Source organism: Bubalus kerabau, chromosome 1, assembly GCF_029407905.1.
Source record: "Bubalus kerabau isolate K-KA32 ecotype Philippines breed swamp buffalo chromosome 1, PCC_UOA_SB_1v2, whole genome shotgun sequence".
Lineage (NCBI taxonomy): Eukaryota > Metazoa > Chordata > Mammalia > Artiodactyla > Bovidae > Bubalus > Bubalus kerabau.
The window spans coordinates 10,388,723-10,403,904 of record NC_073624.1 but is presented as its reverse complement, the minus strand read 5'-3'; the positions used below and the strand labels follow the sequence as shown (position 1 = coordinate 10,403,904).

The 15,182-nt window shown below is 55.0% G+C and overlaps 2 protein-coding genes across 2 annotated transcripts; both read left to right on the top strand.

The window, feature by feature from the left end:
- Positions 1 to 2,204: 2,204 nt before the first annotated feature.
- Positions 2,205 to 3,284, top strand: LOC129643052 (histone H1.0). The gene has a single exon (XM_055567130.1). The coding sequence runs from the start codon at positions 2,509 to 2,511 to the stop codon at positions 3,091 to 3,093; it is 585 nt and encodes a 194-aa protein (XP_055423105.1). The 5' UTR covers positions 2,205 to 2,508; the 3' UTR covers positions 3,094 to 3,284.
- Positions 3,285 to 4,213: 929 nt separating this feature from the next.
- GCAT (glycine C-acetyltransferase) lies at positions 4,214 to 11,597 on the top strand. The gene is made up of 9 exons (XM_055567113.1): positions 4,214 to 5,158; positions 6,619 to 6,749; positions 8,242 to 8,343; positions 8,800 to 8,946; positions 9,548 to 9,702; positions 9,839 to 9,921; positions 10,097 to 10,268; positions 10,875 to 10,996; positions 11,278 to 11,597. The coding sequence occupies exons 1-9, from the start codon at positions 4,963 to 4,965 to the stop codon at positions 11,427 to 11,429; spliced, it is 1,260 nt and encodes a 419-aa protein (XP_055423088.1). The 5' UTR covers positions 4,214 to 4,962; the 3' UTR covers positions 11,430 to 11,597.
- The last annotated feature ends 3,585 nt before the right edge of the window (positions 11,598 to 15,182 follow it).

The following is a 15,182-nucleotide window of genomic DNA, read 5'->3' as shown; positions in this document are numbered from 1 at the left end:
CGTAAAATGGGAGTGATGGGGGGAAGTGATCGCGTTACCTGCTTCCCCAGGCAGGAGGCGCGAAGGATCAAGAAACGGCTGGAGAGCGCTGTGCAAATAACATTGTTTCATCATGGTGCCATTGAATTCATTCAGGCCTTATTTTTAGACACTCGGGGACCTGGGATGAGGGGATGACATATCTATAGGATCTCTGGGTGAAACAACATCTCGGACCTGTGGCTGTCACGTGGATAAGTATTTTCCTATCCAGATCTTAGTGGGAACCGGAAGAACTGTCTTCGACAATAACCAAAGCAAACCCATCAGAATGTTGTGTTTTCGAGCCAGGAGACTTCGGGGTAATTGACAATATTCAAATAAGAAGGTTGGGCTTTTGAACTAACCTGGCCCTTCCTGGTTTCTCTTCCTCATCTGTGGCACCAAGAAAAGCCCCGGAGAAGGTATCCCATACCGATAGAGTCTCAAGACTCCCCCTCCCCGTTCCCAATTATTTGGATTAATCCAACCCTTGGTGTGTGTGTGGGGGGGGGGGGGAACCCATTAATTTCCTTGTCCTCAGAGACTCCCAAGTCCAGTAGGAGCCTTTCCCCACACATACACACCTCCCAATTGCGACCAGTTTCCCCCTCTTCCCCCATCTAAACCCTCCAACCCTTCCCCATCTACAGCTGGTGTCTCAAACAGCTCCTGGACCTTACTACCCAGATGCCTTCATCATTTTGACTAGCTACCACCACCAGGGTATTGTTTAAGCTAAGAGTGTCAGCTTATTTGCTTGGAGAATAAAAGCGGGTTGTTGCGGGAGGCGACTCAGAGAGGGAGCATTACAGAATCTCAACCTAGGACCCCTGTCAAGAGGGACCCTGCATGGGAATATAGGACGTCTATGGCAGACTAGAGGTCCCAGGAACGCTGAGCCTCTGACCACTAAAGCCCCTCTGAGCCCCCGAGGCTCCCCACAGACGGTGATGCCCCTTGTTTTCCTTATCTGTACCTGCCAAGCAGCAAGGGGAAAGATACATACATTTTAACAAAGACACCGCATCTTCCAGCAAAATGGAGGTGGTCCCGGCCGGGGCTCCCTGAACAACTCACTTTCTGAAGATCACTCAGGACTCAAGCAATAGGACCCTCTCTTCGACCTCCCCGCCAGAGCCCCGTTTTCCCAAACTCCCAAAGTTCTCAGGGCTTCTCATCCCAGGGGTCCCCAGAACAGTCTTTGATAAGAGCCTTCTAAGTAGCGCCTTCATTGTTGACCTCCCCGCTCATTGTCTTCAAGGAGCCCTGGGAGGGGGACTAGACCCCCAGGCTGGGTCCTAGGAGTGGGGGCAGTAAGCTCTGTCTCTGACACCCCAAACCTCCTAGGCTGAGGAAGGACTATAAATGAATTACCAGTTAGGATACATGGAGGATATGGGGGGGGGGGTCTTTGAGGAGAGGAGGAGACCTGGGAGACCCCTCCTCATTCCCTCAGGGACCCATGCAGCATTCGGGGTTCGACCTCAGGAAAGATCCTTGATGTAGATGTCGGGGGCGCGCTGGGGGAGCGAACACAGAGGAGGGGGAAGGGACAAAGTTTGAAAGTGCCCTTCCAACTCTTCCAGGGAAAGTTTACTTAGGGGTCCCATGGCCTGAAAGATGGTAGAGGTGCGGGGGGCCCAGTGGCAGGATGACCCCCGAGAGGTGACCGGACCCCGGGGGAGCGACCCCTCCCCCCTGTCCCAGCTCGGCCCGGCTGGGAGTCGCCCGTCTCGGGGCCGCGTGTGTTAGTTGGGGCCGCTTTCGGGCCGCTCTGCTGGGCTGGGGGGTCCCGCCGCGGGCCGGGAGTGGGGTCTCCGGTAGCCCTAGGGGGGAGCTTTCCTACGGGGGTTTTCAAGCAGCGGAACTCCCAGGCCCCGCAGAGCCAGCCCCCCGCAAAGGGGAAATGTGCCGGCGCGCCAGCGGTCCTCAGCGCTGTTTGGGGCGCGTGGCGGGCGCGGGGGGCGGTGGCCGAGGCAGCTGGACGCCTGGCGGAGGAGCTCAGAGAGCCAGGCAGCGGCCCGGAGCGGCGGCGGGGAGCAGGAAGGCCCGGGCTGGGGGGAAAGGTCGGATTTGCTCGGCGGAAGAAACACAGATGGCGGCGGCGCGGCGCCATTCTGGGCCGGGAGCAGGCAGCCAGCAGCCCTGTCCTCACCGCGGTCCGCCCGCCGCCGCTAAATACCCGGATGCGCCGCCCGAGCGCCAGACGCGGAGCTGGGAAAAGGGAGGCAGAAGAGGAGGAGGCGGAGGCGGAGGCGGAGGCAGAGCCGGGCGCCGAGACCGACCGACAGACCGGCGTGGCTGGGCCACGCAGACACGGCCCAGTGAGCCCTCCCCGCGACCCGAGCCGGGCCCCTGAGCGCCGGCCTCTGGACTGGCCTGGGAGCCAGAGGCTCCAGAGCAGATCCCGAATCAGGCTTTCCTCGGTTTCCGACGAGGGCTGGCCCTTTGGAAGGTGCCTTCAACAGCAGGACCAGGCAGGCCACCATGACCGAGAACTCCACGTCCACCCCTGCAGCCAAGCCCAAGCGGGCCAAGGCCTCCAAGAAGTCCACAGACCACCCCAAGTATTCAGACATGATCGTGGCCGCCATCCAAGCAGAGAAGAACCGCGCTGGTTCCTCGCGCCAGTCCATCCAGAAGTACATCAAGAGCCACTACAAGGTGGGTGAGAACGCGGACTCCCAAATCAAGTTGTCCATCAAGCGCTTGGTCACCACTGGAGTCCTCAAACAGACCAAAGGGGTGGGTGCCTCGGGGTCTTTCCGCCTGGCCAAGAGCGACGAGCCCAAAAGGTCCGTGGCCTTCAAGAAGACGAAGAAGGAAGTCAAGAAGGTGGCCACGCCAAAGAAGGCAGCCAAGCCCAAGAAGGCTGCCTCCAAAGCCCCAAGCAAGAAGCCCAAAGCCACCCCAGTCAAGAAGACCAAGAAGAAGCCGGCTGCCACGCCCAAGAAAACCAAAAAACCTAAGACTGTCAAAGCCAAGCCAGTCAAGGCATCCAAGCCTAAGAAGACCAAGCCAGTGAAGCCCAAAGCCAAGTCCAGTGCCAAGAGGACAGGCAAGAAGAAGTGACAATGAGGCTTTTCTTGTGGACACTCCTGCCTATTTTCTGTAAATACTTTCTCCTTCTCTCTTGGTCTCATCTGCCATCCTGGATGCCCCTTTCCCTTCTGACTTTGTAAAGAGACAGAATTTGTATTCCTCAGAAATTAGGGAATAATACATTTTTCCTTAACCAACCATGCAAGGACAGCAACAACAAATATCTCTAATGATGAGAATGTACTTTTGTTTTATTTGTTACTAATCTGCTTGTGGGCTTGGGAATTTGGGTGGGTTTGTGTGTTTTCTTTAGTTGGGTGGTTGGTTCACTCTGAAGGTAAAAGTCGGTGGGGTTGGGGGGAGGAATGGGCAAGGTGGTTTGTTGGGGCTAGGTGACAGGGAGCCCAGGAACTGTAAGATTTGTAGGAGTTCCTCAGAAACCATCAAGCTTTAAGTTGAGCACTCCTGTGAGAGTTTCAGAACCTTGGTGGGGAGGAGAGAGGGATGGCAGCAGCTGGACGGCAAAAGAGGTAGATGGGGGTGGGGGGAAGCCCTCTCTTGGCTGTCTGCCACCTTCCCGTGGTGAGAGTGGGACGTCCAAACCCAGTTTCCTTCTCACTTCTGTTAGTCTGTCCCTGTGGCCTCTCTATTGTCCTAGGGAACCGGAGGGAGGGTTAAAGTGACAGCTGGTCCTAGAAACTAGCTTCTTTCAGTCAGCTAGAAACTAGCCACTGTGGGGGTTTCTGTGGATTCAGAAAGTCTGTTAAATGGGAGTGGAAACTTTAGGGGAAGAGTGAGGAGTCAGTCAGCCAAGTGCCTCAGTGTGCCCCTGTTGAAACTTGGGTTTTTCCACACAATTGTATTGTTTCCTAGGAGGACCTTTTTCCTTCCCCCCTGATTTTTGGTTCCTCTTGTATAAGAGGTGGCTTTGCTTGGCAGTCCAGTGGGGCTTCAGCCCTACCACCCACCACTTAAAAACCTCCAGACCTCTTTACTTTTTTTTATATGTAGTGGTAGACCGGGGGCGGGGTGGGGGGAGGGCGGGGAGTGGACAGTAAGACATACTGCAGTCGACTTTGAATTGCTAAGTAGTTTTACAGAGCTAGGTCTGGTGTGTGTGTGTGTGTATGTATGTATGTGTGTGTGTATGTATATATACATATTTAGGGCTAGTACTTAACGTTTCACACCCGGGAGCTGGGAGAAAAAACCCTGTACAGTCTTTCCTTTTTTTTTTTTTAAATAGGCGCGCTTGCGCTCTCCCCACCCCCACCCCCCGCCCCTTTTTATTTTTAAATAAGTGTTATTTGTGCCTGGAAGAATTTGCTGTCTTTGTAATTTTCAAACTTTAAAATAAAATTTAAAAAAAAATCTGAGCGGTGTGTTTTTCCGTACTTCTAAAACTGAAGGAGAATGCGGAGCAATATGGTGGGCGAAACCTGGGGGCTTTTGCACCTTAGCACTGGGGAAAGTTCCAAGAGCTCGACAGAACCTAGGAAACCTTAGGGCCGGAGTATGGAACGTCCCTCAGCCTGCTTCTAGGCGCCCGCCTCCCGCGTCCAGAGGGCGTCCCTACCTTCCGGGAGATGTGTGTGTAGGCAGGGCATGGGAATGGGGTGGGGGTCTGGTGGGTCTGGCCCTGATGTGCCTTCCAACCCCCGTCGCTTCTTCTCCCCCAACACGGACAGCTCCAGTCTCAACTTACAAGACACTCCACTTTCGTCCTCTTCCGATCCCGCCAGGTCCCGCCCTCCTATTCCTAGGTCTGCTTTCCTGCCCTAGAGCAGAGCCCTTCTCGCTCCGATTGGCTGCCGGGGCCCAGCCCCCGCACGTGATCACGCCGCGGCCTAGGTACGCAAGGACCTGAGCGGGCAGTCTAGCTCCGGCGAGGTGGGCAAAATGTGGGCTGGCCGCGTCCTACATGCTGCGCTCTCCCGGCCCCCCCGCGAGAGCCGGGCGCAGTCAGCGCTGGCTCAGCTGCGTGGCATCCTGGAGGAGGAGCTGGAAAGCATCCGCGGAGCTGGCACCTGGAAGAGCGAGCGGGTCATCACGTCCCGTCAGGGGCCGCACATCCACGTGGACGGCGCCCCGGGAGGTAACTCCCCGCTCCTGGGAATCGCCAGACCTGGCCGGGTGTTCGGGGGGCCGTCCTGAGGTTTCGCTGAAGTGGAGGTCCTGGAAGCAGTGAGCGGGCCGGAGCACAGGCACACGTAGCCGCTGCTGGACCGTTTCCCATCTGTCAGGCCGACTTGCCTTTTCCCACGGTTAATTCTAACCTGATTAGATCCGTTCCCCCAGAAGAAGGTAATTTGCCCTTTGAGCACCTTTTTTTATTTAGAGGCCAGGGCTCAATCCGAGATCCAGCCTGTGAGAACGTAAGGAAGAAAGAGAGACAGCCAGTTGGCTCCCACCATAGGATTCAAGAAAGGGTGATGGGGAGGCAGTAGCAAGAAATCCCACATTTCTAGAGCTGCTGCTTTGTTCAGATTTCTGCTAATTGCTGCGCCTGCACTCCTGCAAATCTCAAAACATGGGCATGACTGGTCCCATTTACAAACGAAGAGACGCTGATGCTCATAGATGTGAAGTGTCTTGCCTATAAACCCCCAGCTAGCTGCAGGAAGAGCTGGGCTTTTAGTGTAGGTCTTCTGGTATATTGGAGCTGGAAGGTCACATAACTGTCCATAGAGACCAACTTTCTGGCCAAAATCACTGTTTGAGCAAGGGGCTTGAGGGCTGCCCCACAAGTCATGCTGTGAACTGGCCCACCAGGCCACCCTGGTTTCTGTCATCTGTGGTCATTGCTCATTTTGTCTGTGCCAGGACCCAGGTGGGTGCTGGTTACCAATAGGCCTCCAAACCTGCCTTCTGCCCAGGAAATAGCCCTGGAATATTTGGTGCTGTTGTCCTTATTTGTAAAACAGAGGTCTCTATCCTCCTCCAGGGAACCTTGGAGCAGATCAGACAGTGGGAAATTAGGAGACCCAGGTTCCCATCCTGTTTTGCCTCTCCCAAACTGAGTAAACCTTGCCCTCTTGGAGCCTTAATTTCCTCCCTGGATCAGCTGTGTCCACTTTGGGCTTTAAAATGCAAGGGTCAAGGTCTCAGAGAGGCCACCCTGCTGAGCATACTGTTCTGTACCAGGCAGCAAAGTCAACTGTGTGGAGTTTGGAGACCATCGCAGGGCTCTATGATGCCCTCTTCTTTTACCCAGGAAAGAGCCAAGGGCCAGATGAGGGGTTACTGGTTTTCTTTAGAGATAGGAGAAGCCAGAGAGGAAGGGCTGGGGGTGAATGTGATCCAAACCTTCTCATTCTCCAAAGTGCTGCTCTGGGAGTCCATTTCTGCCCCTCCGTCTCCTGCAGCTGTTGAATTTGGTGCCTGCTAGGGGCTCCCCACTCCCCAACCTGGCCTCTGCCCCAGAACAGATGGCGCTGTGTGGTTGTTGCCTCATTAAGGGCGACTTCAGGTTCATTTCCTCTTCTGAGTCCCCAGGGCCTGGCACCTTTACAGGCCCTGATTGTCCTGAGCTCCTGTGTCCATCCCCTGTCTCAGGAATTATTAACTTCTGCGCCAACAACTACCTGGGCCTGAGCAGCCACCCTGAGGTCATCCAGGCAGGTCTGCAGACCCTAAAGGAGTTTGGAGCCGGCCTTAGCTCTGTCCGCTTCATCTGTGGCACCCAGGTACACTGAGGGTATGGCCCAGGCTGGGGCAGGGGAGGACGGGGTGGTCCCCAGTGTTGGCCACTGACCTCAGATGTCTGCTTCTGCAGTCAGCAGGGCTGGTTAGGCAATTCAGCTCATCCCAGAACTCAAGGCCCATGCTTAGCCCCAGTGCTGTTCACTGGGAAAACTGGGTTCAAGCTTCTGTTTTGTTGTGAAGCCTTGGGCAAGAAATTTAACCTCTCAGAGCATCCATTTCCCCACCCACACAACAGAGCTTCTTACCTGTTCCTCTTCAAGAAAGGAAGAATAGAAGGCAGGGATTGAGATAGAGGTTTCTGGAGCTATTCTGCCTGAGTTTGGTTTCTAGTACCACCATATATTGGTTCTGTTACCATGGGCAAGTGTCTTAACTTGTCTGAGCATCGATGCCTTCATTGGTAAAGTGGGAATAATAATACTTAATAAGATTATCGCAAATTAAAGAGTTAATAGTGGGTTGGCAAAAAAAGTTCATTCAAGTTTTTCCATAACTTCTTACAGAAAACCCTGAATGAACTTTCTGGCCAACCCAATACATGTAAAAATGCTTAGAACAAGGCCTGGCACACAGCAGTACTCAATAAATGTTGCTTAATAATTTTATTTTGTAAATGTTGCAAAATGAACTCTATACATGAAACTTACAGTGCTTACTGTGTAACATGTGCTATTTTAAGAACATTGCAAATTACTCCTTAATGCAGATAATAACCCCAAGTTCTAAGAGCTATTCTTGCCCCTGTTCTAGAGATGAGGACACTGAGGCCCCGAGAAGTTAATTGTCTTGCCCAGAGCACACAGCCTGTTGTGGTGGAACTTGAACCTATATGGCCTCGCTCAAGAGTCAGTGCTTCTGAGTCCTTGTGATTATTATTATTTGTCCTCTCAGAAAGGTGAAAGTGAAATGAATGGAACTTTTGACTTCCAACCAGGGCAGGTAATTCTGGACAGCTTCCAAATCTAACAACTGCAGGCCCAAATGAACCTAGAGTTACTTATGTAATCCCCCTTTTTGGCATTAAACAACAGAAAAAGGCGCTTAGGGACTTCTGTCATGATCCAGTGGTTAAGACTCTGTGCTTCCACTGCAGGGGGCGCAGATTTGATCTTTGATCCCTGGTCAGGGAACTAAGATCCTGCATGCTGTGTGGTGTGGTGAAAAAATAAATTAAAGGAAAATAAAGAAAAAATAGAAAAAAAAAAAGGTACTCAGTTTGAAAGAGAAAATATCTTCCTTTGCCATTAGTATCATAATTCCACCATCAGACCCCCACTGTAAAAGGAAAACCCAACCAGGAAGAGGGGTACCTAGTGGGCCCCTAATGCTTCAGATTCCTGTGTTGGCTCTGGGTGAACCCTTGTGGTGTAAAAAGCAGGGGGAGGGTCTGTTTGTGGCTCTGAGCCTCTGTCCCTGGGGCTTGTCTCATGTGGCCCCAAAGGCGTTACTGTGTGCTTCACCCCTTTACTTCAGAGCATCCACAAAGACCTAGAAGCAAAGATAGCCCGCTTCCACCAAAGGGAGGATGCCATCCTCTATCCCAGCTGTTTTGATGCCAACGCCGGCCTCTTTGAGGTGTGTGATGCCACGGGTGGGAGTTGGTGAGGCCTACCAGGCTGTGCAGGGCTTGGGAGAACTTGGCAGGATGCCAGGGCCATGTCAAGAGGCTCCAGTGCCCATTTCTTTGGAGGTTAAGGTTGGGCCAGCAGGTCTCCAGGAGGAATCCTGGGGCTTACAAGGAGGCCAGCTTCCAGGGCATTTGGGAGGTAACCTACATCAGCTGGAAGGCTGAGGGTGTTAGGGGCCAGGCATTCATCAAACATGTTCTCACCTGCTTTTGCTAGAGCAGGGCCCCTGATTCAGCCCAGTCCTGGAACACCTGGGGATCAAGATAGAGGCAGAGGGCTCCTTGCCTCCCTGCCCAGAAGAATGCCTGGTTGGCAGTGAAATATTGATTCAGGGGGAGTCATGAGGGAGGGAGAACCCCATGGTGGTTGGGTGATGTCTCTACTTGTGACTGCCTTCCACCAGGCACTGCTGACCTCGGAGGACGCAGTCCTGTCGGATGAGCTGAACCATGCCTCCATCATTGATGGCATCCGTCTGTGCAAGGCCCACAAATACCGCTACCGCCACCTGGATATGGCTGATCTGGAGGCCAAGCTGCAGGAGGCCCAGGTGCGGCAGGGCCTCGCACTTCCAGGGCCAAGGACTGATCTTAGCCTCAGCCTCCCCCGCAAACTGCCCCCTACCCCGGTGAAGGAAAAGAGGCTTGCAGAAGCCGTCTCCTCACTCACAGGCAAATAGCCTGAAAGTTCGAAACAGCCAAGATCTGAACCCAGATCCTCAGACCCAACATGACTTAGCAACTAAATAACATCAACAATCTCAGACCCAAAACTTTATCCCATGGCACAAAGCTGTTTTGAGTTTGAGGAAGCACCTTATGTGTGGCAGGCCCCTGCCCAGCATCAGAGTGGGATAAGCTTATGGACAGAACTAACCCCATCCCACCCTGCCCTCTGGAGAGGAGACTGGGAGAATTCTCACTGCCCAGTGGCTAAGTATGTCTCCAGACTGCCCTGGAAGAGATGGGGAAGGCCCAGAGAGGCCCAGAGGAGGGAGAGCATGTACCAGCCTCAGCACGAGGGTACATGTGTGCTCCCCTCTGTTCTGGGCACTGGGCAGAGTGAACCTTAAGAACGCCAAGCAGCACAGAAAGGGAGTGACTTGGTCCAACTCGTGATACCAGCCACTGCCTTCTGTATCTTCCCTGCAGAAGCATCGGCTGCGCCTGGTGGCCACTGATGGGGCCTTTTCCATGGATGGTGACATTGCACCCCTGCAGGAGATCTGCCGCCTTGCCTGTCAATATGGTGCCTTGGTCTTTGTGGACGAAAGCCACGCCACTGGCTTCCTGGGGCCCACAGGACGGTGGGAGCACATGGCCCCTGAGGCCTTGGGTTGGACTCGTCAGGGTGGGTGGGAAACCACAAGGCCAGCCCCCACGCCCAACCCATGAGCCTGGGTGCTCAGGTGGCCGAGGTGGTAGTGGCAGCTTCCCTTGCAGGGGCACAGATGAGCTGCTGGGCGTGGTGGACCAAGTCACCATCATCAACTCCACACTGGGGAAGGCCCTGGGCGGAGCATCAGGTGCCTGCAGGCTTGGGCCCCTGGGCTCCCTTTATCTGCGTGCACGGCCCTGGAGGGGACTTGGGGGAGGTGTGAAGGGGAGGCCTGGGGCTGCAGGGAAGAAGACAGCATGGACGGTCCTCTCAGGAGGGCCACGGGGTAAGCTCTGGCACCTTGTTCTCACCCTTGTTCTCAGGGGGCTACACGACTGGGCCTGGGGCCCTGGTGTCTCTGCTACGGCAGCGTGCCCGGCCCTACCTCTTCTCCAACAGCCTGCCCCCTGCTGCTGTCGGCTGTGCCTCCAAGGCCCTGGACCTGCTCATGGAGAGCAACGCCATCGTCCAGTCTATGGCGGCCAAGACCCTGCGGTGCGGTCCTGGGCAGGGTGGGGCCCGCGGGGGCGAGGGAGCTGGTGAGGGCCTGCCCTGTGTGCCTGCACAGGCCCATAACTCCCTGCCTTTGCGTCCTGCCTCTGCCCACCTCCACATCCCCAGTGGGTTGCATTGGGACTTGTCTCTCTTAACCAGAGGCTACCTGCTTGCCCCCGCCCTCTTCTCTCTGTCTGTCTTTTCCTTCCATTTCTTGGCGCATTTCATGTATTTTTATTTTTTTATTTTTTGGCCCTACTGCCTGTGGGATCTTAGTTCCCCAACCAAGGATCGAACCCATGCTCCCTGCATTGGAAGTATGGAGTATTAATCACTGGACTCCCAGGGAAGTCTCCCCGGTGCATTTCTTTGCAAATGATCCTGCATTCCCCCTTCTTGTACAGTCCCGTCTTTCTGCCTTCCTAATAGGTCTTCCTGTTCCTCTGCCTCTTTCGCCATCTGCCTCTCTGGGTCAGCATCTCTGTCTTTTTTGGTCCCTCCTGCAGACTTGGCCACAAGCCTTGGGTCACATCCATGTCCATCAGGAGTGGGTATGATTGCTCCACAGTCCCCCAACTCCCAGTGACACCCAGCTCATGCCCACAGATTCCGCAGTCAGATGGAGACTGCTGGCTTCACCATCTCAGGGGCCAATCACCCCATCTGCCCTGTGATGCTGGGTGACGCTCGGCTGGCCTTAAACATAGCAGATGACATGCTTAAGAGAGGTAAGGAGGGCGGGGCTTGAGATGTGGCTGTGGGTCCTAAAAGAAAAGGAGGGAACCCTTAGACTGTGAATACTCCCTCTTCCCCCAGCCCTACTACCCTTCTTAGATCAGATGTCTGTCCAAGCTTGAAAACCCTAGGCCGTGAGGCAGTCCCAGGTTTGAGAGACCTTTGGCAGCTCCCTTGCCCTCTGTAGCCCCCAGAAAAGTAGGAGCTATCTGTCATGCCCCCAGAACCTGCCTGGCTCTGGTGAGCCCCAGCTTGACCCTCTCTACCCTCACAGGCATCTTTGTCATTGGGTTCAGCTACCCTGTGGTCCCCAAGGGCAAGGCCCGGATCCGAGTCCAGATCTCAGCAGTGCACACTGAGGAGGACATTGACCGCTGTGTGGAGGCCTTCGTGGAGGTGGGGCGACTGCACGGGGCGCTGCCTTGAGTTCTGGGTAGTGACAAGCAGAGCCGGGGTCCCCCTCCCAACACAGTGAAAAGGGGGGCCTTTGATCAGCCCAGGCTACAAGCTCTCAGCTCTGTCAGTCCTGGCGCTAGCCTGGGATGAGGCCTGTGCTTGTGGGTGTGAGGTTAAAGCAACAGTGTGAAAATCGGCTGTGACGTGTTAGTCTGCTTTATTCTCTCGGAACAGCCCCAGTCCTGCAGCTGGTCGAAGAATCAGGCAGGATCTGGGGCTTTGAGGGCTGTGATAGCTCTCAGAGTTGACCACCTCTCCCAAATTAAGGTGGGACCCAGGCAGGTGGGATGACAGATGCCGGGGCCACCGTTTGGCTCAGTTGGATGCTTTCCTGACGTAGAGAGAAGCTGAGCACCAGCCCTACAGGCCCCTTCCCATGCCACCCGCCCCCCTACTCCGCAGCCTCCAGAGTCTAGCCTTGGTGAACCTCTCGTCCTCTTCTCCCCACCCCAAGGATGGCCTACAGCTGCCCAGATAAGAAGGGGCTGGGCACCCAAGCCCATGTTTGGGAGAAGCAGAAGATTGCATCCCAGAGGAAAGAATGTCTGTCACTATTGGAGAGGCCCCGAGAGTCTGGAGCCCTATATTCTAGCCCCACTTTGTCCCTGCATTTGTGGCCTTAGGCAGCCCCTTCCCCCGTGTGTGCCTCGGTCTTCCCTGCTGTACCAAGACTGGCTGTTACATTGGTATCTGGGGCCCTTCCATCTCCATATTCCCAGGGCTCACTGGTCTGGTCAGAGGAACCGCCAGGGGGCGCAGTGAGCTTGGGTTCTGGCTGCTATTTTCCAGCCCCCTCTAGACTTCAGGCCTTGGACAGGCTGTTTTTGCAGCCCCACAAAGACCCCATCCTCCCTTGCCTCCCGACAATGGCTCACTGCTCCCCTGCTGTAGATGACAGTCCCCTTCCCACAGTCGCAGCCTTTCTCTCTCCATAGCCGTCCCCACTCAGCCTTATGGGCACCTGGTAGGGTAAAGGATGGGTCTGAGTCACCAGCCTCAGCATGGTGTGGCCTTGGGAGCTGACAGTCTGCTGGCGAGGGGGCAGGGAGGATGAAAAAGCCCTTTTTCATGAAAGGTGGGGACCACGGCTCTGGTGCCCCACACCCCCAGCCCTCCCTTCAGCCTGGATGTCTAGAGAGGGGTAGCCTGGGTGAGCTCTGGCCCCAGCCAGCAGGGTCTTAATGCTGGGATTCTGAGAATCCTAGCCTGTGATCCTGGGCAGCTTGAAGCTAGGGGTCCAGGAGTTTGGGGGTACTGGGGGATACAGGTCCCGGGAAGGGGGCTGCTGTGGCCACGTCAGGGGCACAAACACGGGGTGGGGCATCTAGCACCAGGCCCACGTCAGCAGCAAGTACCCACCACCTGGTGCCCAGCCCTGGCCAGGCCAGCTTGATGTGTGTGGTCTGCTCAGGCTGGCAGGTCATGGCAGGTGGCCATGAGCAGCCACAGGATGACGGGTCACAGTCGGTGATGCCAAGACAAGACAGCGTAGGTGAGGTCCACCCACCAGTGGTAGAGAGCGCATGCTGCTTCCTCCTGCAGTTTCCAGGCACCACCAGCTGCTGACACTGTGTGCCTGGGGACAGCCCAGCACTGGGACACTGTGAGCCAGCTCGTCGCAGTAGGGCACCAAGTTTTCAGCCAGCTCGTGGCTCAGCATGTGACCTGTACTGGCCCAGGTGCCCCATGGCGCAGGTCTTTCGCAACTGTCCCAAGGGGTCACAGGAGGTGCCAGCAGGCACAGGGGCACCTCTGGGCACACATGCTTGGGCTCAGCACATACTGGTCATTGCCAGAGGCCAAAACAGGCTATAGGGCTGAGGACCAACCACAAAGTCGCAATTTCACATCTTGCAGGGCCCAGATCTCCAGGGACTGCTCTCAGGCTGCACCATCTGTCCTCTGCATTGGGTGCAGGGTTCAAGGCCACAGCTGCCAGAAGCAGCAGTTGGAACAAGGGGAGGTGTGGGTGCCCGGGGCCCGCTGGGGCTCAGGTCGTGGCGAGGCGCCCCTCCTGCCTGCCTCATCGGTAGTCCCACTCTGGTTGCCACCATCTTCCTCTCCTCTGCTGTCATATCACAGCTCAGCACTGCTGCTCCTGGGAGTTCTTTGCCCTAGAACTGCTCCAACCCATCCAGAGCCCAAACTCTGACAAGGAGGGGCACAGCTGGCTTGGGGTTCCCAAGGGGAGGGAGGGCAGTGTGTCAGGGGCTTTCAGGGGCCAGGCCTGCCACATTTGTGAGTCCAGGCTTCTGGGCGTCTCACAGTGCATTTCTTCCATACAAGATGGTTGTGGACCCCCAAGTTCTCAAATCCTACCAGTCTTAAGTCTAGATCCTACAGTTCTGCTCTTCAGAGATCACAAGATTCTACAATTCTAACTCCTTAATGCAGTTTTGATAGCTCTGAATTCGGGTTTGCAGAATCTAGGGATGATCCCTAATATCTTCAATTCAATGAGTTTCTGCTTCTAAAAGTTCGGGGATGTTCCACATCTGGAATGGGTGGCATCAGGCTTTAGAGGAGCCTGAGCACTGGTGAACATCCCAGGGCCTCGGGAAGCCAGTCCTGAAGAGTCTCTTCCCAGCTCCTCCGACCTTGGTTGCAAGTCCTGGCTTCGTCAGTATCCTCTCAGACTGTTTTCTTTCCCCTTGCACCGACTTCTTGACATTCATCCCATCCTCCCAGCTTCTAGAAAGACCACACAACCCCTACCGCCTCTCCTTCCCATTCACTGCAGACTCCCTTCTGCCCCCACTACACTTGTCTAGTACCAACAAACACCTTGTTGTTAAATCCAATGCATCTTGTCCCACTGGCCTCTAACCCTCTGGAAGATGTGGCCATGTGGTCCTTCCAAGAGGAGGTCCAGACCAGAACCCCATGACTGAATCACCAGTCATTCATCAAGACCTGGTAACCTCTTTGCCTGGAGGAGAGGCTCTTAATGGGTCTCTCATTAAATCACTCCCCCTCTAGCCATTCTTTTAACCCCAGGCCATAATGAGCTAATTACAAAATAAATGAGCAGGTCACATCCCTGCCCTAGAATCTCCTGTAGTTCCCCACTGCCCTAAGACTAAAAGTTAGACTCCAGACACGCACATAGGCCCTCCAGTCTTCAGGCAGACTGAAGCCCTGGAATCAGCTCAGGGAAGCTGATGGGTCTTGAAATTCTCAGGGCCAGGAAGAATCCTAGTCTGCAGAAAAAGTGACTTTTATCTGGTTTCGTAGCATTGGACACTCTATCAAGACTAGAAGTCCTGGGACTTCCTTGACAATTCAGTGGTCAAGACTCCGCACTTCCAGTGCAGACGGCTCTAGTTCGATCCCTGGTTGGGGAACTAAGATCCCACAGGCTGTGTGGCAAAAAAAAAAAAAAGACTAGGAGTCCTATCTGAACTTGGGTTGGAGCCCTTCTTGGAGCAGAGAGGATGTGGAGTGGAGTGAGCAGGCAGGACCACAGGAGGTGAGAGGGCCAGGAATGGACTGGGCCTTGGGCACAGAGGGGTTAACCACAAAGCGAGAATCTCAGAGAGCGAGATCAATGGGTTACTCGCTGCAGAAAGGCAGAAGCAACGCAGAGAGGCGGAGGAGAGGAGAGCCAGGCAGAAGAGCATGCCACCCTGGGAAAATCAGGGGCTGAGGAGGAGGCGGCTACTTCTTCGGAGGGAGAGGAGAGGACTTAAAGGAGAAGAGGGAGCAGTGGCAGGCAGAGCTGTA